We start from the raw sequence: 23,341 nt of genomic DNA on the forward strand, positions 1-23,341 counted from the left end.
TGTACTGGTAGCGATTGGTGCCGCCGAGAAAGCGCAGGAACTTCCGATGTTTCCACGCAATGGGCACATGGAAGTACGCATCTTGCAGATCTATTGCTCACAGCCAGTCTCCTCTCTGCAGCGAAGGATAAATCTGGTGCAAAGACAGCATGCAAAACCTTTCCCTGCGAATCCACTTGTTTGCTTGTCGCAAATCCAGAATGGGTCCAAACTCGTTCTTCTCCTTCTTCTGTACTAGGAATAAGCGTGACTAAAGACCCTTTCCCCTTTGAGACAGAGGGACGTCGTCTATCACCCTTTTTTTTAACAGGGTATCGGCCTCTGCCTGGAGCTCGCGCAGTTGGAACTGCAAGCCAACCAGTGGAATTGCTGGAGGCGGGCTGGTGAACCGAAGACTGTATCTATTGCAAACTATATTCAGCACCCACTTGTCCTGAGTAATGTTTCTCCACTCTGCCAGGTAATGTTGGATGCTTCCCCCCACAGGAGCGGGTAACGGATGAAGGGGAAGTAACACCTCAGGGCCTAGACCCAGCCGGACCTTTGGTCGCGGAGGAAGACTGCTGACCACCGCGGCCCCTCTGGTGCTTTTGGAATGGTCTCAGCTGGAACTGCTGCTGCTGTCCAGCCTGTCGACCTTGCCCTCTGCCTTGTGCCCCGTACCGCCTCTGGAATGGGCGGAAAGTCTTTTTCTGTTCCTTAGGCTTTTCCAACCAAACAGCCGTCAGGGTTTCTGCCTCCGCCTTCATGCGGGCCATCTCGTCGTCCGCATGTTTCCGGAAGAGGGTCTTGCCCAAAAAGGGTAGGTTGGCAACTCTCTGCTGCGCCTCGGGCTTCAAGGATGTAAGACGTTACCAGGAGTGGCATCTCAGGTTGACCCCATGGCAGTACCTGTGGTCTGCCAAAAGGGAGGAATCCACAGCCGAGCTAATCACCTGGTTGGAGACCAGCAGTCCTTCAGCAAGGATCTCTTGGAAATCTTCCCTTTTCTCCCGGGGAAGGTGTCCCGCGAACTGTTGGAGGGACTACCACAGAGCCCGATCGTAATGTTCCAACAGTGCTGAGGCACTCGCGGCCTTCATAGAAGTGGAGGCCGTCCCAAAAACCTTCCTGCCAGCCGAATCCATCAAGCGGCTCTCCTTGTCAGGAGGCACTGTCGATGACTGGGTGGTGGCGTGCTGTTATCTTGCCGCCGTCACAATTACCGAGTCCGGCGCGGGATCCAAACGAAGAAATGCTGGGTCCGAGTCAGGAGCCCTATATTTCTTCTGCAGCCTGGAAGGTGACGATCTCGTAGCCGCAGGAGTGAGGAATAGCTCCATGGCAGGTTCCATCAGCCCTGACACCAAGGGCAGCAAAGGGCGAGATAACTGCTTCTTGTGCAGAGTTTCGAAAATGACGGAAGTCGATGGCGCAGGCACAGTGAGCATGATGCCCAGCTTAGTCGCTCCTCGCAGCAACATGTCCTGGAAGGAGACTGTCGTCTACTGGGGACCCCCTCGTCCGAGGGGAGTCCGACAGTCGGTGAATAGTCTCTGGCACTGGATGAATCCGTGTGGCGGGACCTTGGCCGGTCCTTCCTGTGGCGCCGTCTGGATCTCGTAGAAGAGCGACAGCGACTCCTGGATCTAACCCTCTGTCTGGAATGAGATCTCGACCTCCGCGGCCTTTGACGTTCCACGGGCCGTAGAGGGAGCTATAGAGGCCGAACGGTAGCCTAGGTTGTGGTGGCGTCGGGAGATGTGGCAAAGAGACAGACCTCGGCGGAGGTGGTGGTGGAGGAGGCGGCGGATGAGGCGTCCGTTTCAGCAGAGGAGGGTCCTTGGGTTGGAGGGCGAATAGACTTGCGAGTGCTCTGAGCCCGGAGACTCTTCCACTCTCCTTTTCTTCGCCTGACCTGAAGGGGGAGACCTCGCGGCCGTACCCCTGGTAGCCGAGCGACGGCGCCGCGACTGTGGACTCGTGGAAAGCGAGGACTCAGTCCAGGCTTTGGAACGCCTCCTGGACGACGATGCTTTCCTCCTCGACGCTGAGCGCCTTTTTGATGTCAATGATAGTCATCAATGATCGTCTGACGTCGATGAACGTCGAGTCGACGGCGAAGTTGCCTCGACGGCTAGCGCCGGCACCTTCTAGAACCCTCAAGACATTGATGGCTCGAAGAAGAAGCAGTCCTAGACGTCGACCTAGACGTCAATCCCCTCGACATTGAAGTCGCTTCGACCCAGAGCCTTGGGGAGACGGGGAGACGGGGAGCAGACCGTGGTCATTCCTCTCGACGCCGACGTCGAGGCTATCGACGCCGACGGAGACCGGAGGCGTTTTCTGGCCTTCTCCTTACTGGGGAGCCCCCCCCAGGGGCCGATGCACGGGCAGAGGAAGAGGTCGGGTCATGCCCAGACCCACCTGGACCTTGCTGCTTTCTATGCTCCAGTCCTTGGAGCCTGATCTTCTGTCTGTCCTTCAGGGTCCTGTTGGAAAACTGCTGGCAGATCTCACAAGCCTCAGGGATGTGAGAAGAATGGAGACACAGGATATACACCCTGTGTGGATCCGATTTTGCCTTCTTCCTGGCACACTCAGGACATTTATCAAATAAGGCAGGTATATTTGACATAAGAGCGGCCAAAAACACCAGAAAACTCCAGCAAAGTGAAGAAGCAAAAATACGTTGAGTGAACACACTTTAAAAGTGTCAAAAATTACACAAAACACCCAAAAAGGGAGAGCTCAATGCTCCAGGGTCCTGCTAGCAGGAGCCGGAAAAAAGAACTGAAAGTAAAAGGAGTGGGCTGTGCATGCTGGGATACCAAGGGCCTCTAGAGAGTTCCTTAAAGAGCACGGTATCCCTTTCCTAGACACATAATGGCCGCCTATGGAGGCTCCTCTGTCCATCCCTTCCTCTCTATCATTTCAAGGACTTTTTGAGGGGAGGAGAGTTTCTTCAGGGGGGGAAACTTGACAGATTGTGTTAAATGTGTTGGTAATATCCTTGGCATTTCTAGTACTGGACAGTGTAGCCTTGTAGGTACAGGCTGCATTATTGTCTTTAATTTTCTCTTAAGTGTCTATGCAGGACTGCAATGAAGACAGCTTAAGATATTATTTTTGATTGCTCCGGGGTCCACGTACATGGGCGGGACTATTCACTAGATTAGGACTAGACACAGATCCCCTACTACAGAATTAAGGTTATTTTCCAACCAGGTTTCACATAATGCCTGAATAGTACAGTTGTATATTTTAAAACAGTACTACTGCTTTATATAAATGAAATGCATTACTATACAGTATTTTGCATTAAGAGGTTTCTCCTTTTTTTAAGCATAGATCATGGTTTACGCAGTGAAACATTTAATAGTAGAAGGTTAAACTGTACTCGATGGGAATGGAGGTTCATGAATATGGAGCCACATACGGATGATGTCTGCAACAAACTTTGTGATGAAACTTTGCAAGTTGCATGTTATTTTGTGGGAAAGGAAGGGCTGGACTAGTTCTCAGACGAACGCTTGTGTTTGATTGGATCCGAGGAGGAGAGACACGCTACACACTTTCCAACAATATTTTATATTAGTGAGTGTTTCCAATTAGTTTCTCTGCTTTTTGGCAAAATGCTTCTCTGCACACTTTTTCCCATAACCTTAGCAACTGTGGGTACCTCCGCTGTTAATCCTTTGCCTTACTATTTGATGCTCTATTTGACTGATTACTATTGCAAATGTGTGCTGATTTACTCGAAATACAGACTAGGCTTTCTGGGGAGTTCAGCTGCCTTGATCTGACTCTTGGGCTTTATGTTCTCATATCTCACTCTTTTGCTTCTGAATACAAACTCTTCGTGTGTTCTACTGACCTAAAATTCTGATGTTAATCTTTGTAATTTGATTTGATTTTGATATTTATATAGCGCAACAATCACCCAAGGGCATTAAGGCGCAAGAGAAAGACCACAGATAACACATCGACCAGAAAAGGCATGAAGGAGGTTCAGCTCACTGTATGCCTGAGAACAGCCAAGTCTTAAGGACTTTTCTAAACAGAAGCAGAAGAGGAATAGGGAACATTTCATTTATGGAACACGCTTCATGCATTATTTGATGATTTGTTCTAACCATTCTTTGTGATGAGATTTTTGTAAAAAGAGTTGATTTTATTGACTAATCTGAATAAAAAGAATAAAAAGATACTTGCTAATCTCTTTATGAGAAACAAAGGTTTTAAAACTATTTCAAACTCATCATTGACTGAACTTAAACGGTTAATGCGATTTGACTTGCGATGATGAAATGGATCCGGCTTCAAAATACGGCGGCAAAGGTCAGTCTCCCGAGGCGATTGAGAAGAAGCGGTAATAGGAGAAAGGCTGAATCCTATTTATTTTAATTTTCCCCTGATCCACACTCACTTTCAATGCTGCCGCACTTCTACCCTGCTTGCAGAATACAGCTAGATGGCTACTAGTGCCTACTTGACTTCAATTTTATCTCACCACAAAGTCTATAGACTATTAGAAAACCTGGGAATATATTCAGCCACCCCAAGCATAAAGCAAACAGCAAGTCAAATATTTTAAATAATGAGGCAGATATTCAGACAGTATTCCTCTTACAGATCCTTACATTCCAGGGTCCATCATCCAGTCATGGAATCCTAAGCAGGAGTCATTTATGCTGCTCTCCTTGCACAAGATGTGCTACATCTAGTTGTTTCACCATAGTGAAACAGCAGCATCAGGCCTACCAACACTCCTGGATGTTCATCTTCTCTTAGCATGCGCTGTAGCATCACTGCATACCAATGTTGGAGGGCTGATTGCTGGTGCAGCACACAGGACAATGCTATTTATCTCCTCAAGCCCAGCACCACTCTGGTTGTTGGGTGCCTCTTCTCTCCTGTGGTCCTGAAAGCGTATGAAGTTTTTTTTCTTTTTTGTTTTTCTTTTTTACTTTTGAAGTTTAGTTTATTTGCATAAGTTAATTAAAACCATTGCATACCAATAAAATGACCATGACTTAAATCTACAATTGCATTTAAAAGCCAAGTACTCAGGGATCCATTTAAAGATTTAGTTTGAAACAATACATTTGATTCTAGCCTTAAAATTGCTTGTAGGTGGTATTGCACCGTCACATCACCCGTGAACACATCCCCCGTTGGAGACCCGTTGACAATCTGTTACTCGTCTCTGCCCCTTTACCCGCAAGCACTTGGATATAAGTCCCTTTAACTGTTAAAGTGTGTGTGCTTTGTGCAGTTTGTGATTTGTACAGTAGAAATGTCTGTAGCTAGCGTGTATAGATGATTAAAGGAGCAGCACATTGTAATGCATAGGAATAGGGAAATGTACTAGTGCCATTTAAAGTCTTTAAGGGTGTACGTAAATGAAATGCAATTGAGGGGTCCCCTTGCTGATATTCTTAGCTCTGGAATGGGTACCGATCTTGTGAAGTTGCTCTAGGCTCCTGCCGCGAGCTCGCTTTTATAATACTGAATGACCTAAGATGGTCAATGCTGTGGAGAGGTTGGTTTATCTCCCTGTATCTTTATAGTAAAGTCCGATATCAGTTTCTGGGTTTTGTAGGGGCATTGAGAGGATCCAGGATCAGGATGAGGATGTAGAGCATCGCTACGTCTTTGTACAAATCTTCCAGAACGGGCCAAGGTGGAGGCATGTGTGTGTGAAAAGCCTTTAGCCAAAGCCTTTAAGCAAGTGTGTGCTCCATTTCTCAGTAATAGTTCCCTGAGTAAAGTTCTCTTTTCACGGGCTATGGTGGGGCAGCAGCACAGAAGGTGCAACCATGATTCCCATTTGTAGTTGTATGATCTACAGCTCCTCCGTTTTTCTGGTTAGCCCAGGCTCGGTTGAAGTCCGGTATTTGTAATATAAGGCTGGGGTTTGGTTACCAGATACGAAGAGTTTAACGAGGCCAAGATGGAGGTTGATTTTAATGAAGCCTGATCTTGTTGAAATGAAGCCAGCTGCACTAGTCTGTTTATAGTCTTTTTCTAAGTTGTGTAGGAAATGGAGGTTAGTGCTAGTGTTGATGGATTTATCTCTGTGGTTGCTGGCGCTCACTTAAGCTGCTTGTTCCATGGGGAGCCAGTTGTGTTAAAAAATATATCCAAGACAGGCCTTTAGGAAATTTTCCAGAGCCTTTCAGATACAGGTGTAATATTTAAGAAAATCAGCCTGGGTGTTAAGAGCTTGCTTTACCAGCCCAAATTCCAGTCTGAGTAGGTATTTCGGTAATTTGAAGTCTTTTTTGTAGCCCACACACTGAGCCTGCTCCAGAATTTCAGAGAAGGCTCCGGGAAAAGCTTGGTGTCCATATTTGTGCATTGGGAGGAGGGATGCTTGAATGACTTTCTTTATTCCTTCTGCAGATGGGCGGTTTAGGTTGTTATTAAGCCTAATTAAGCCATAAGTGATTGCAATTGATTTCTTTTTCAGAGCATTTTTAAGAGCGGATGGTTGAGTGCAATACATGAACCACACCCCCAGATATTTATATCGTCTCTAGGACCCTAATTAAATAATCCCAATTTATGTCCTTATAACAAATAATACCCTATAAAGGCATAAGAATCAAATCCATATTTAGTAATAGCCAATGCAAACCGAATACGGCAAGGCTACTTCCTTAGACTCCTAGAAAGCACAACGAGTTCTTTCAACAAACCAAACCTCCAGCAACCTGGGAATTCCCCATGCTTTTGTTTTGATTTGTCCTAGAACTCCTGCGAGCACTGAAATAACGGCTAGTTCTTAGTGACATCTTTTATTGACGTCTTATGTCCAACCTTACGTCAAACATGGCACCTTCCAGGTATAAATATACCAGCGTTTGCCTTAAGCAACACACGGTGGTGTGGAGCAGAGTGGCTATCTACCTATCCGAAGCAAAGCTGATGTGAGTGCCGAAGGAAGCCGTCTCTCCCATTTTGACGCACTGAGAAAGACGCTGTCTTTTTCTCCTGCCGAGAAAATCCAGCTCCAGTGTTTCCAGTCACCCTTGCGGGTTACTGGGAAATCGAGCCCTGAGGGCGAGATACAAGACCTCCTTCATTCTAAAACCAAGGTACGGAGCGGATTAGATCCTTAGAGAATTCTTGAGTCAGATTCTTGGCAAAAACTAACTTAACTTAAACTGCAGCTCATTTACTCCTTCCCACGTACTAGGCTTAGGTTAGGTACATCGGGGTAGGCGTATTTAGAAGCACCAGTTGAGCACATTTAGTCAAGCTTTTACCATTATATGTAACTGTATATATTTTATACCTTTTAAGTATCATATGGCTCAGAAACCATATCAATGCTTTTACAGTATTATTTCATAATACTCCTTTTACTGTACGCACTTTACTTTATAACAAGTATTGCAATTGTGGCAATTCATTTCTCTTGCATGAGAAAGAAGACTGCTCAATAAATAACACCTTTTATTGAAAATGCCCTTCTCACTATTTCTCTGCACTCTGGTGAAACTAAGTATGCACGATTGATGAGTGAAATAGCTATCTATTGTTTTCACACGACTCTGGAGATATACTCCTTATTCTGGGGAGCAAAGTGGTCCTGTTTATGCGGTTGTCAGAAGCTGAATCCCTTCTTGTCTAATTAGGGAAGTTCACTCCTCCATGTTCATTCGAGAAAGTTTCTAGTGACCTCTGAGCTAGCTGGCATACCCAAGTTAAGTCTAACATATTCAATAGAGACCTAGTCGACCTCAGTCCTACGTCTAAACTATTGTTTATGTTATTCCAATACGCAGAGCCTATTGGGAAAATCGGAGCTACACTACATGGCGCCCAATGTTTGGTAAGGCGATAATCTAACGCAAGATACTAGAGTAACTGAGTCGTGCTTTTTCACATAGACCCCTTTTTCCTGTAAAAACTCCAATAGACGTCTGGAGTGGGTGAAAGGTTAATATCCGCCGGAACTTAGTAGGATGAGAATCCTATGTATTAGTTTACGGTATAGTCAACGTTGAAGGATACAGTGTTCCTAAATATTGTGCACCTAATCTTTGTTTCCTCAAAAATTGCTCTGCAAAACTTTCAGTGTGAGGGCGAAAGGGAGAGAGCTGCTTTGGTAGTTCAACTCGCAGAGGACGACACACTTGTCCGAGATAACGACCATGATGCAATAATCATCCTGGTCAATATAAGAAAAACCATAACTATAAAACTTATAGAAAATGGAGTATCATCAAGAGGCGGTACAGTCATATTTGTGGTAGAGGCACATGAATTTCGGCAGACAGATGTATTCGATTCCTGGATAAATTTTCCAGCAGCACATGCTGTAACACATGAGTTCCACTATTACGAAATAGCGGAATCTCCAGCGGAATACTCTGCTTTCGAGGAAGTTGAAATTCCACTAACATACCAAGAGCACCTGCTCTTGTTTAATGGCGCCCTAAAATATCAAAATCACATTACCAGGCTCGGTCCACTAGGTAGACCAGGAGCCACATGGCCGGTTCTAGCCAGCTACGCACCACATCCGGACATTGAAGAAATGTCAGGCGGAGAACTTTTAGTTCAGCTAAAACAACTAATTAAAATTCATAGACAATTGGTTCAATATGTCATGCGGACTTCAACAGTCCAACCTACAATTAACATTCCCCAAAGACCCCTCAACAGGGAAACACAAACAAGATTACACCACAGAATATACAATCATGTCTTGGTAAAACACCCGCAAAACGGGAACAAATTCCATTCTGGTTAGCTCAAAAAATCACTCAGATAGAGGCAGTATTTCCTGATACTACCCCTCACGGAAAACACAGAATTCTGACTGTCTCCCTATGGGGATCGCACCACATGTGGAGGACTGTGACACTTGGGGCACAGTCTTTGCTTCTATCTACACAAAAACACATGGTGTTCTGTCCATGGCGTTTACACCAGATGTACTAAGACAGATTCAAAATGAATACGGTCCCGAACCTGCTTTAACTCTGGGTATGAAATTACTGAAAGACTTTAAGCAGGTCTCGGCTATATTGTTAGCCAACATAAAAGGAGAAGCAGCATGTGTGGCAATCCGCCAAAAATTGAAGGAGACAGATAACAGATCAACCTTTTGAGCTTGCTAAAATAATTGAAAAATCCTATGAAGAATTAGGCAGAGATAGTTTGAGTGGTAAACCAGTAAAACCCCAACTAATTGAAAATCCTGAAAAAACTTATTAAAAATAATCTCAATTCTCAAAAAAAGAAGTGGGAGGGTAACAAACAAACCACTCCCAGAGAAAAACAATTTAAGTCCAGAAGAAGGTCTCCCCAACGAAGAAATAGATCTCCAGAAGAGGGTGACAAGTCTCCTCAAAGGGAGCCCTCTGAAAAAAGATACAACCTTAGAAATAGGGACAATTTGAGGAAACCCGACAGATAAAGATATTGATACACATTCCTCTCGATCTTTTCAGACTTCATCAAAGAAATCGGAAAGAAGAGGACGGTCAGAACATAAAGAAGAGCATGTCAAGTCCAAAGACAAAGAACCTGCTCATCAAAGTAAAAAATTACAATCTCCCACAAAGAAGGTAGCCATTATTAAAATAAAACATGCAGAGAATCCTGAGGACACAACTGAAAAATGGAGAGTGGGCCCAAACAATGCTAGACAGCACAGCAGAAGTGAGCATAGCTCACAAGATCCTGAAGAATCTTCTGGACACAGTGGACACGAATGAATACATTCAAGTGGAAACTGCAGACACCCGAGTGAGCGTCCCCCATAAACTATATGAAATAACATTACGTATAGAGGGAAATAAAACTAGGAAAATAAAAGGTCTCTTTGGGGAGAATCTATCTAAAGGCTATGATATTTTTCTAGCAGAGAAAGGCTGGCCACCAGAGTTTGTCAGGGAGTGCCCACATGGCGAAGAAATGATTATACCTGCCTTCGCAAATCACATTCCAATTCATAAAAAATAGACAAAATAGAAAATGGGCAGTGGCCCAAGCCTCTGCATTATATAAAAATCATGTAGGATGGGATGAGGATTCTCCTCACCATAAAATCCAGTTAAAAAAAATCAACCTACTGCACAGAGGCAGTATCCTGTTAAGCAAGAAGCTAAAAAACAAGTAAAAGAAATTTTAGACCAACTTGAATGTCAGGGGGTGATTGAAACATGCACTTCCCAAATGAACAATCCTTTGTTTCCCGTCTCCAAACCAGACGATTCATATCGTCTAGTTTTGGACTACAGACATCTAAACTCCTGCTGTAAAACTTTTGCAGTACAAAACTCACACAGTGCAGCACTAATGAATAACATTGTGCACAAAAAATATAAAACATTAGATATTTCAAATGGCTTCTTCTGTCAAAACATAGCACCTGAAAGCAGATATTTCACCCCTTTCTCCAGCATGGGGACCCAAAAACAATTTTGTCGTCTCCCACAGGGATTCAAGAACAGCCCAGGATTATTTTCAGCCAGGGTAACAGAGTTACTACAAATGTATGATGATGAGGCATTATCCTATGTCGTTGACATCTATCCTGCAGACGATGACCTGGAGACTCACTTGAAAAGAGTGATCACCATAATAGAAAAGTCCACCCTCATGCACATTGGTGGGTGATACTGAAAGGATCCACTACAGTCGAAAGAAAGCTGGCAGTTGTTTCACAGATCTTTAATATAAGATCTATAGAGTTCATTAAGATAGAAAACTGTGAGCCATGACAGGCAGCAGCCTGGGGTATTAGCAATATAGGATAACATTTGTTCTCAGGAATTAATTTCACTAAATAGATGGCACAGAACAAAATCATCCTCCATATACAACATCTCTGGAGATGGGAGTGTGTTGCCTTCATGCACTGCTTCTCCAGAGTGAGAAATATAGGAGGCAAGTGGAAGTACATTAGGCCTAGACTACAGAACACTAAGAGGTCTGCAGAAGGCAGAGGGAGCACGTACACACACAGGATTGCCTGCTTTCTATAACAAAGGCTGAATATCCCCTTATACTCCAGAAACCTTATACTGTCTCCTGATTTCAGTTTTAGATGGCTGACCACCCTACTAAGCTCAGGCAGGTAAGTAGGGTGAAGTTTGGCACCCTTTCTGCCTAGCTTGTTTTCTTGTAAGGTTGACTTAAACTGTTAGATTGACTGTTCCAGGGCTGGTATACAGAGGTTGTTTTGGACAAGTGGGATAAACTAAACCCTGAAGAGCCAACTTCCTTGAACCATAGAGTTAATGTGCCAACAAGAGGACTGCCCCACCTGCAGTAAAATGCTAATACAGTAACACTGTGTAACTGATGCAGTTTATGGTTTTACACGTTTCCATCTGGTGTTAACCGCATCGCTATGGCGGCTTTTCCCGCTGTGTGCAGCAAATTTGAAAAAGCCGCGTTACATGACGAGCTCAGCTCGTGATCCGCACACGACCACCGTGGCTGATGACGAGCTGAGCTCGTCATCAGCAGCGAAGAGGTTAACAAGGCATCTGAGTGCAGTAATTTCATGGTCTGATCCTGCTTGAAATGGTGCATCCAAAAACACTCAGTCACTGGTCCAATTTCTTCTTAATAAATCGAGAAACACTTGTTGTGAGGAAGAGCACCATTTTGAAAAGTGCCATTTTAGCATATTAACATGAAGGTAATGAGGTTTAACTAAGAATTAAGCCTTGAAAGAAAAGTTGTTAATTAGCCACGTCAGATCCATGTTGCTAGTCCAGCCTATTCAATTTGGCACTACTAGAATTTCTTACCTTTTCCAAGCCAGTGGAATCGTCATTGATGTCATCGGGAAGCATTACAATCATGCTCAGCTCTTTATCTTCATAAGGCAGCTCGATGATCCTCGTCTGTTGTTCTCCGATATAACTCATAGGATATTTTCCCTTTCTAAACATCATTTGGACTGGCTTTGTTTCATTCTGGAGATTAAAAAAAAAAAAAAAAAAAAAAGACATGTTTAGTTCCATTTCTTTACCAGACAATATGTCCATACTCTTTACCTCAGAGGTGGGTGCATGCTGTCTCTCTACATGTATTAGGAAACTCTTGGGGCCTTGCGGTCATAGGCAAGCGACATATACGCGCACAGTGGGGGTGATGGCTGCGCGTGGATTACTGGTTTCCAGATACGGCCTAAGTTTTAGCTGTGGCATCAGCACTAAACAACCTATTTCATCCGGTTCACATCGCAGCTCTTCAATTTCTTTATCTCTAAAAACTGTAATCGCATTTGTAAAGAGTTCTACAGAAATGTGATGAAATATAAACAGACATTTACATAGAGGACTTCTCAGCAATGCCAGAGGTGACGTCTTCTAAACCGAGACAAGTAATGAAACTACTACAAAATGATAATCTTTTGGACCCACACAGACAGGATTTGCTGACAGAAAACAATATAGCACCACCAAATAGTACAGGTTCATGTCTAAGACTGCTTAATTCCCAGTCTTGCAGCATGAGCACACCTAGATTGTGAGCCAGTGAAAGCACTTGGTAGCAAAGGGGCTAGGCGCTGTAAGAGCATCAGTGGAGTGCGGTTTGTTGAGGAGCCGCACAATACACCCATACCTGCCTCCTCACATGGTGCCACTGTGTGACACAATCAGCTCCTATCACACAGTCTCTCTCGGTGAGGAGCCGATATAACACGGTGGCAGGGAAAACGAGCTGAAAACCACCATAAACAGTGCATTTCCAGCTTGTTTTCTGAGGGTTTGAACTGCAGACGTCCATTTAGCGGTGTGAAAACACCCCAGGACATCAGCACAAGTCTCAGCAAGCTTTTGTTTTTTTAGGGCTCGGCCTACGTCACCACTGTCAGAAGTGGGGCGGAGCTCCGAGCCGTCTTGTTACGGGGCTCAGAATAGTGAAGTAAAAATTCCTCACTGCGTGAGATTTTTCCATATTTTATTTTGGCATCTGCATGGTAATTGGTCCTCGCAGTGCTGTGTTTCTAGTAGCCTTCACGCAATAGGCCATATGGATTTCAGTTTGTGCACTTCCTGCATATTCTGTGCGGTTACGCGCAGGGGAGTGCAATAAATTGTCACTTACGAGCTGTCAGGGTGCTGCGGTCATTGAACCCTGATGTTCAGGGCGCGTTCACCAGTCTGCAGTTAGTTTGGTGGGTGCGCGTTTGACTGCATCCTTTCATGTGCAAGTGTTGGCCTTTGAAGAGCTGGCTTGGTCGTGCGCCGACAAGGAGACACACAGTCTTCCTTATCCCACAATGTATATAAGTGCGTTTGTATTGGAGACCGTAACGTCCAGGTACGAAACTGAATTCTTTTCACTGGCTTACAAACAGTCCCACATTTTGCCGCATTCTCCTCATCTCATCAAAGGGGCTCATATCTTGTTCAGCAACAAAACAAAACCTCCCAGAGCAGGAATGTGTTTCTGCATGGAGGGTCAGAGCAGCCGGGTGGCAACAGTTGTGCTTGTGTGTCTAACCTTGGGCCTCATGACAAGTAGGTTGATTTTAGGTGCAGGGATACACAGGCACTGCTCACACACACAGGCACTTCTCGCACACACACACAGGGGCACTGTCCGCACACACACACAGGGGCACTGTCCGCACACACACACAGGGGCACTGTCCGCACACAGGGGCCTTGTCCGCACACAGGGCCACTGTCCGCACACAGGGCCACTGTCCGCACACAGGGCCACTGTCCGCACAGCCACTTCTCGCACACACAGGCACTTCTCGCACATACAGGCACTGTTCACACACACACACACACACAGGCACTGTTCACACACACACACACACACAGGCACTGTTCACACACACACACACACACACACACACAGGCACTGTTCACACACACACACAGGCACTGTTCACACACACACACACACAGGCACTGTTCACACACACACACACACAGGCACTGTACACACACACACACACAGGCACTGTTCACACACACACACACACAGGCACTGTTCACACACACACACACACAGGCACTGTTCACACACACACACACACACAGGCACTGTTCACACACACACAGGCACTGTTCACACACACACACACACACACGCACTGTTCACACACACACACACACAGGCACTGTTCACACACACACACAGGCACTACACACACACACACACACACACACACACACAGGCACTGTTCACACACACACACAGGCACTGTTCACACACACACACAGGCACTGTTCACACACACACACACACAGGCACTGTTCACGTTCACACACACACACACAGGCACTGTTCACGTTCACACACACACAGGCACTGTTCACACACACACACACACACACACACACACACACAGGCACTGTTCACACACACACACACAGGCACTGTTCACACACACACACAGGCACTGTTCACACACACACACACAGGCACTGTTCACACACACACACAGGCACTGTTCACACACACACACACAGGCACTGTTCACACACACACACAGGCACTGTTCACACACACACACAGGCACTGTTCACACACACACAGGCACTGTTCACACACACACACAGGCACTGTTCACACACACACAGAGGCACTGTTCATGTACACACACACACAGGCACTGTTCATGTACACACACACACAGGCACTGTTCATGTACACACACACAGGCACTGTTCACACACACACACACACAGGCACTGTTCACACACACAGGCACTGTTCACACACACACACAGGCACTGTTCACACACAGGCACTGTTCACACACACACACACACACACACACAGGCACTGTTCATGTTCACACACACCAGGCACTGTTCACACACACCAGGCACTGTTCACACACACACACAGGCACTGTTCACACACACACACACACACAGGCACTGTTCACACACACACACACACACAGGCACTGTTCACACACACAGGCACTGTTCACACACAGGCACTGTTCACACACACAGGCACTGTTCACACACAGGCACTGTTCACACACACACACACACACAGGCACTGTTCATGTACACACACACACACAGGCACTGTTCATGTTCACACACACCAGGCACTGTTCACACACACCAGGCACTGTTCACACACACACACACACACACAGGCACTGTTCACACACACACACAGGCACGGTTCACACACACACACAGGCACTGTTCACACACACACACACAGGCACTGTTCACACACACACACACACTGTTCACACACACACACACACACACACTGTTCACACACACACACACACTGTTCACACACACACACACACACACTGTTCACACACACACACACACACACACAGGCACTGTTCACACACACACACACACAGGCACTGTTCACACACACACACACACACACAGGCACTGTTCACACACACACAGGCACTGTTCACACACACACACACACACAGGCACTGTGCACACACACACAGGCACTGTTCACACACACACACACACACACACACAGGCACTGGTCACACACACACACACTCACAGGCACTGTTCAGACACTCACAGGCACTGTTCACACACTCACAGGCACTGTTCACACACTCACAGGCACTGTTCACACACTCACAGGCACTGTTCACACACTCACAGGCACTGTTCACACACACAGGCACTGTTCACACACAAAGGCACTACATACACACACAGGCTGCTCACCCACACCGGCACTGCGCGCACACATAGGCACTGGTCACTGTGACTGCAGTGTGTGAGTGTGCAGGGTAAACAGTGTGAGTGTGCAGGGTGAACAGTGTGTAGTGAGTGCGAGAGTGACAGTGAGTGCAGAGTGAGTGCGAGAGTGACAGTGAGTGCAGAGTGACAGTGAGTGCAGAGGGACAGTGAGTGCAGAGGGACAGTGAGTGCAGAGGGACAGTGAGTGCAGAGGGACAGTGAGTGCAGAGGGACAGTGAGTGCAGAGGGACAGTGAGTGCAGAGGGACAGTGAGTGCAGAGTGAGTGCAGAGACAGTGTGTAAGGGTGCAGGGTGCACATTGTGTGAGTGTGCAGAATGAGTGTGCAGGATAAACAGTGTGTGACTATGCAGGGTGACATTGGGAGTGTGCGTGTGAGCAGTGTGTGAATGTGTAGGGGCAGTGTGTGAGTGTGCAGAAAACACCACACACACATACACCACACACACACACAACACACACCATACACACACACAAACCACACACACCTCACTCTCTCAACACCACACACTCGTCACCACTCACCACAACACACTCACCACCACACACTCACCCCCACAGACTCACCACCACACACAAAACAACACACACAACAACACACACCCCCAGCCGTCAATGAATGCTTTCACCAGGCACAAACACCAACAACCATCAATGTACGCTTTCACCAAAAACAAACACGACCATGCATCAGTGCCGCTAAACACCCACAACAAACAAGGTCAGTGCAACTTTCACCAAACACACACACACACCAACAGCTGACAGTGCACCAGCCACTCTTTCAATTGGCACAATCATCAACAGCTGTCAGTGCACCCTTTCACCAACCACACGCATTTCCATCCAGCTCTGTACGCTTGACAGCCACACTCAATAACAGCTCTTACTGCACACTACCACCAGTCATACACACCTCAAGCCACCACTACACGCTTCCACCAAACACACACAACAGCCATCACTGCACAATTCCTAAAGGCACACACATCCACCACCCATCAATGCACACACCAATTGATAACGCATCCACCAATTAATATTGTACCTATCGCACTATGCTGCACTTTACCTTTTAAAGATAATGCGTTAAAGTGCAGCATGCCACCATTGATACCATTCCAATCCAACACACATATCTCCAACACACACCACATGCTTCCACTCCAAAACACATGCCTAAAACACATTGCCATTTACAATGCCATTATTTCTAATTCAAACAAACCCGAGCCCCAATGCATTCCTACTGCTTGTTTTGTAAGGAGGAGGCGTGGGGGCGGGGTTCAAAGTGCCTCATAGGTACCGCTCAACACGAGGCCCCACCCCTTTTAGGCCCCACCCTCCTCCTCACACCAGTGCTCGTCACTGGTGACCTACGGAGGACTTATCGCACAACAGTGAAAATGTCTGCCCCGCTGAAGAAAAACGTGAAATTGAGGATGAAAACCATAGGGGAAGATGAATATCTCAGTCTTAGTTTCGTGGACTTTTTGGACCACTGCCATACCTGCCAACTTAAAGAACAATCTCACAGTCTTGGGAAGGGGATGGGGTCTCGTGCTAAGTACCATCTACGAGGCACCTTCAAACCCCACCCTGCCGCGAAGATCAACCTTCCAAAATAAAACCTTGCTGAGGCTGATGTTGATGTTGATGTCCTAGGCCTAGGGTGTTTTCTCACCCCCAATAGACATCACAGTTCGAAGGCTAAGAAAATGAGCTGGAAATCCACTATGTACAGTGGTTTCCAGCTGTTTTCCCTACCACTTGTGATATCAGCTCCTCACCGGGAGACCATGTGAAGGGAGTCGCTATAGTGTGCAAAGAAATGGCACAATTGACTTGGATTTACTGTAACCTGAAGACATAGTTTAAACAAAGACAAAAAAAATACCAAATAATGCAAATAAAGAAAACATTTGTACTGGACTGTGTGTGCAGGAGGCAAAGCCCTTTGAAATATAAGTGAGGCTGGGTACAGCTCCTCCCATTCATCTTGCCAGAAAGGCCATCCTGTCATTAAGGTTACTGTCTGGAAGCAACACACAAAACCCCAACAGCGGAGCCATTTTACCGTCTCGTGACCCAGGACACGTGCAGAAGGCACAAATGGTTAGGACATAAACCTGCTAACTTTCTAAAAGTGAAATTATCAGGATTGGGACTTAAAATCCGACTAGATCACCAAAGAGGATTTAAAATTACAATTAATTTGCGTGCAAAAGTATATTTCTACGTACTCCCAATCTAAATTTATCACTTATTAAATGTAACAAGGTAACTCAGTGTTTTTCAATGGAAGAGACAGCCATTGCATCAGTGAAACAAGAATTTAGGAGATTTTCCCTGCCAAGACATGCATAACTGAAGCACACATATCCTACTTTTTAAATACAATTCACCATGCCCTATGTGTTGTTAGAGTCTACCTTAGGGGTGATTATACGTTTAAAAAATGAAGGTTTAGGCCTGGCAAAAGGTTTATTTTGCTAGGTCAAAATACAAGTTTTAAAATATAATACAGGCTGCAGTGACAGGCCCGAGGCATGTTTAGTGCCTACTTTACCTATGTTTAGGCTACTTTAGTGGGTGGCACAATGACTGTTGCGGGTCCATTAGTAGCATTTAACCTACAGGTACTCGGTACATATAGGACCATTTAGCATTGACTTACAACTAAACTGAATGTGGCAATTAGGTGTATGCCGATTTACCATGTTAATAGGGGAGAGCACAAGCTCTTTTGACCTGGTTAGCAATGGTTAAGTGCACAGAGTCCTAAAGCCAAAAAGAAAAGTCAGCAAAACAGGAGTAGTGAAGGCTAAATGTTAGAGGAGTACCACACCAGGAATTTCAGGTCTAACACCAAGGACTGCCAGCACCAGTATTTTGCCATGGGCGCCTCCATTAGACAAGAAATACTTTCATTATGCCAGGGCATATGGCAGACTATCAAGCATAATACCCCTTTCTCACTCACGCTCATTTAGACTCACTTACTTTTGCACTCAATCTTATGCTCACTCCCTAATTCTCACTCACTCACATATTCTCACTAATTCAAATTCACTCTGACTCAATCTCACTTTCTCACTCCTATTTGCACTTAATCTTACTCTCACTACCTCTTACTCTCACTACCTCTTACTCTCACTACCTCTTACTCACTCTCACACACATTGATTCACACAATCTCTAACACTCCCTCACATTAACTAATTCTCACACAAAGGCACTCTTACTCTGATCTCACCCATTCTCTCTCGTACTTACTGGCACTCAATCCCTCACATTATTACTCACTATTTGTCACCAACTTTCACTATCACTTAACGCACATGCGTACACATACATTCATATATACACACACACACCCTCTCTCATACATAAACATACTCTCACAAGCAAACCTGTGCACATCAAACATTTGAAAGAATTGTTTTTACTTTCTTCTACTGCCAGAAAAGGTCCCATTACAGCTTATTGTGCTATATTTTTATTACACTAATAGTGAATATGTTATTCACTATTAGTGTATTAAAAATAATGAACGATAACGGGAGATTGGAGTCCCAACTGACACTCATATGGACAAGATGCCTGTGTTCCTGAAACTCAGCTCCCCACCTTCGTCACTCCCGAAATGATGTCCATCATTAGAGAGACAAGAGGGTCATCCAATTGGGAGTAATGGGATGAGCCAAAGTCCATTCTATGTATTGTACTTTAAACAATAGGTCTTTGACGCCATAAAACAGAGGTTTCTATAGAAAGCTAAAGCTATTTGTAGGCAAGTCCTACAATGGGATCTGTAGAAAGCAGTAAAAAACTGGATGGGTTCTATAGAGAGCTGAAACTGACTGTAGGAGAAACCTACATTTGGGCCCTTTCACATTACCAAATTTACAAGTTATTCATTTTAATTTCAATTTTATTTTGCATTCGCTCCTCTGGTCTCTATATACACAATAGGATGCCAAGGGCCACCAGTTTAGTTCAGATAAAAATATGAAGAGTGAATGATGGGATGGAGGGTAAGGATGAGATGGTCAAGGCGAGGGTTGAGCTAGAATGATCATGGGTTTCTTTATGAGACCCAAATTAAGAGTTGCCTGTTAAATTGATTATTATTTCCCCACTCCACAATTAACAGTTGGAGTCCTGATACTTCTTCTGGTGAGGAATGTATAAGGAGTACAATTTTTTAGGGACTAACATGACTAAATAGAGGTTTACCCACAGATTACCACATGACTTCCCCAAGTCTTTCACATGGAGATTGCCTACATTTGTAAATTGTATTCTATGCAAGAAAGACACATAGTTCTAATTCTGACAAGCCTGGTAAGTATGGTTACTAGACCCACTGGAATTTCCATGTCACTTGTCAGGCAGGCCAAAGTTGTATGCCAATCTCAGAGTATTCAGTTAGCATTTTGAGTGAATTCAGCTTTCTAAGGATTCAGATATCATATCACTTCTTTCATGAAAGACGCCACTGACTCCATCTTGAAGTTAGAATCTACTTAAAAATATACAAACTCATTTATTTGGTGGGATTTCTCCTTACAAAGGCACCTGATCTCTTTAAGATATGGGTACATCAGGAGGGAAGGGGTCAAAACAAATTCACCTACTGATAAAACTTAGATGTGGAAGACCCAGGCAATGAGCAGGCAAGAGTAATAAATTTGATTATTATTTGGCGTGGGTGGCTACCCACATCAAGGAACAATCACAACCAGGGTGAACCATTAAAGTCACTAAATTAAACAGCTAAACCACCTGGTAGCTACACCACAGAGCAAACAGGCGTAACATAGGCTGATGAGTAAAGTATGTATGCAGTACCAAAAAAGCAATAAAGTCAAAATGCACGTGCAGCTGGTGTTACGGAGGCCTTGTAGGTCTTCTGCCTAGTATACCTCTAACAAATGTGTGACTAAAGAGGGTACCACTTCCAAAACAGACCATGAAGCTTCAGTTCCCAGAAATTAGGGAACCACAACCTGCATTGTTGTTAAGGTAGGACTTCCCTTTAAGACAACTGTACACTTCGCACTTCCTCTAATATGGGTAAGAAGTAGAGACACGGATCCCACTTGCCCTGACAAATTACCTTGGCCGATATCAACAGAAACATGTTGGCCTAATATGGATGAATTGGTCATCATACCCATCATCCCTTTCTATTTTTAGCCAAGACTAAGGTACAGACTAATAAAAGGTATACTCCTGGGTCTACGTGAAGGTATTGTTAGCTGTTCTACATTCCTTCCTGTCCAGTGTACTTTTATTAGGAACTCCTTCCTAATGAAGTTGAATCTGCCCTGGTTCTATCATCTTTCCATGGTGAGATGAGGTTGCCACGAACGGAGCATGCCAAAAATCAGTGGGTGAGGCTTCCTCATTCAATCTAGTTGGCACTCTGTGGTTGAGTATATCCCTTTTGTGATCGCCTTAAGGGCCATCACTTACCATAGATCTGAAGGGTGCATAGTTAGGCATTACAGTGATTGCCATAGAATTCTTTTTATGGTTTTTATAAAGTCCAATTGCAAAACAATACAAATCCCAAACTGAATTAGAAAAATAGATTAAAATGTAATAATCAAAATGACAAAAGTCAAATAAGGGGAAACCAGATATGTATTTTAAGTTTTAAAGTGGGAGTAGAGCCATGCCCTATGTGTTGTTAGAGTCTACCTTAGGGTTGAATATACGTTTAAAAAATGAAGGTTTAGGCCTGGCAAAAGGTTTATTTTGCTAGGTCAAAAATAAAGTTTTAAACTATAATACAGGCTGCAGTGACAGGCCCGAGGCATGTTTAATAGGCTACTTTAGTGGGTGGCACAATGACTGTTGCGGGCCCATTAGTAGCATTTAACCTACAGGTACTCGGTACATATAGGACCAAAGTGTTAATGAGAATGTTTATGGTAGACCCGAACCTAGGTGGAAATTGAGGCTAGCCACCATTCAGCGGGGACGGATACACCAACCAGGTTCATCTCCGTCAAATATTTTACTATGGTCTTAGCCCTTCAACTCCCAATCCACCTTAACAGTACACTTCTAAACTATCCAGAAACTCATGGGAAGGCACTTCGAGACTCCCATAGTGTCAGCCAGAGGTCTACAGGAGGTTCCAGTCTCCATGCAGTTGCTACTCATCAGCAGGCAGTTGCAGAAAAGGCCTCTTATAGCTTGTTGCATCCCTGTAGCTTAAACAGGAGGCCAACATCATGACCCTTGGAGTCCACTACTTTGTCCCGAGTACAAGAAGGAGCATGTCCAGTTGTTCAGGGCTCCCCTCAGGCCAGCGAGTAGGTCCAGTCCTCTTCTGTTCTTCCTCCAGTATTGGAAGTGGATGTCTGGAGATGCCACATTTATGTCGGACACTAGCTAGTGGGTGGACATGACTCCAGGCATGGCCTAACTAATTAGATAAAGTGTCCCTGGCCACGCCTATCCACTTTGAGCAAGATAGCTGAAGCCTTTTTCCACACTAAACCTGTGCTCCAAGGACTTAGGTTATGGGTGGGAAGTGTTCTATGGAAATACTGTGACATCTCACATCTAACACTAAAATCCAGTTTAAGGCAGCCACCAAGTTCACAACAAATCCAGACCGGAATCTGGCACCTGAAGTACCCTGCCTTTTTCATACTAGAGAGTGGATGCACAAGAATTGTCTTGACATCTTTTTATCTGTCTTTTAAGTGTGCCACAAGTGTTCTATGTAAACCCAACAGACCTGTCAAGCAGAATTTGATACTCCAGCAGGATCTAAACTGGAGTGTCATAAAAGATGCCTACGGCCCCCACTATGCATATTCTGGGAGGGTCAGATAAGTCCTCGGTCCATTCAGGTCAGCCTATTGTGTGAACCTTGGAGGGAGTTCAGTCCTTTTGCACATGGAGGCCTTTCATTCCTTTTGCACATCTACATAAATGCTAAAAACTGGCTGAGGGAAGTTGGAGAGAAAAATAAATATTAGATGACAGGAACTTAAGGCAGGGAAAAGGTAACTTTCTTAAAAGTTTTTTTTCATAGTATCTATTGATTCATCATTGAGTTGGATTTTTAACAGCCACTGACATTTTTTAAATTGTTCTAGCTAGTCCCATTTCTAAGATACAGTATTATGATTGTAATACATATTCTGGTTTTCTTCATAGGACAGCTAAGTGTGCAGCAGTGAAAAATAATTTGACGATACTAGTCACTGTAGGTACATGTTTATATGAATTTTCTACATGTCTTTCTTTTAAATACCATGTAGCATGTCGTTAGGGCTACTTGGCCTACATAGGAGTTGCTAATTAATAATTAAAAGGAAGATTTTAACCTCACAAAATGGTTTATTTGACAGGAAGACCTGCAGCTTTTACACAGTTACAATCAGGCTACAATGGTAGGCTGGAAGCCAGGTTTGCACTGAAACTAATATATTGGCACAATAAATGCTCCAGTCAATGAGTAGCATTTAAGTTCCAGGACCTGGGTATATTTTATACCATATTCTAGGGACCTATTGGAAAGTTGAATATCCCAATTGGGAGTATGTCAATTTGAACATGTTAAAAAAGGCACACAATCACTTCACTACTGGTTAGCAGAGGTAAAGCGCACAGAGTTCTA

The 23,341-nt window shown here is 44.7% G+C and overlaps 1 protein-coding gene across 2 annotated transcripts in view; it reads right to left on the reverse strand.

Annotated features, from left to right (window-relative positions):
- The window catches only part of LOC147722552 (serpin B6-like), a 276,708-nt gene that overhangs the window by 81,056 nt on the left and 172,311 nt on the right, over positions 1–23,341 (reverse strand). For both annotated transcript variants that reach the window (XM_086965073.1, XM_086965074.1), the window contains exon 6: positions 11,763–11,930. In XM_086965073.1, coding sequence (XP_086821199.1) covers positions 11,763–11,930 — 168 coding nt within the window. The remainder of the gene's footprint in view (positions 1–11,762; positions 11,931–23,341) is intronic.

Source organism: Lissotriton vulgaris, chromosome 4_1, assembly GCF_964263255.1.
Source record: "Lissotriton vulgaris chromosome 4_1, aLisVul1.2, whole genome shotgun sequence".
NCBI lineage: Eukaryota > Metazoa > Chordata > Amphibia > Caudata > Salamandridae > Lissotriton > Lissotriton vulgaris.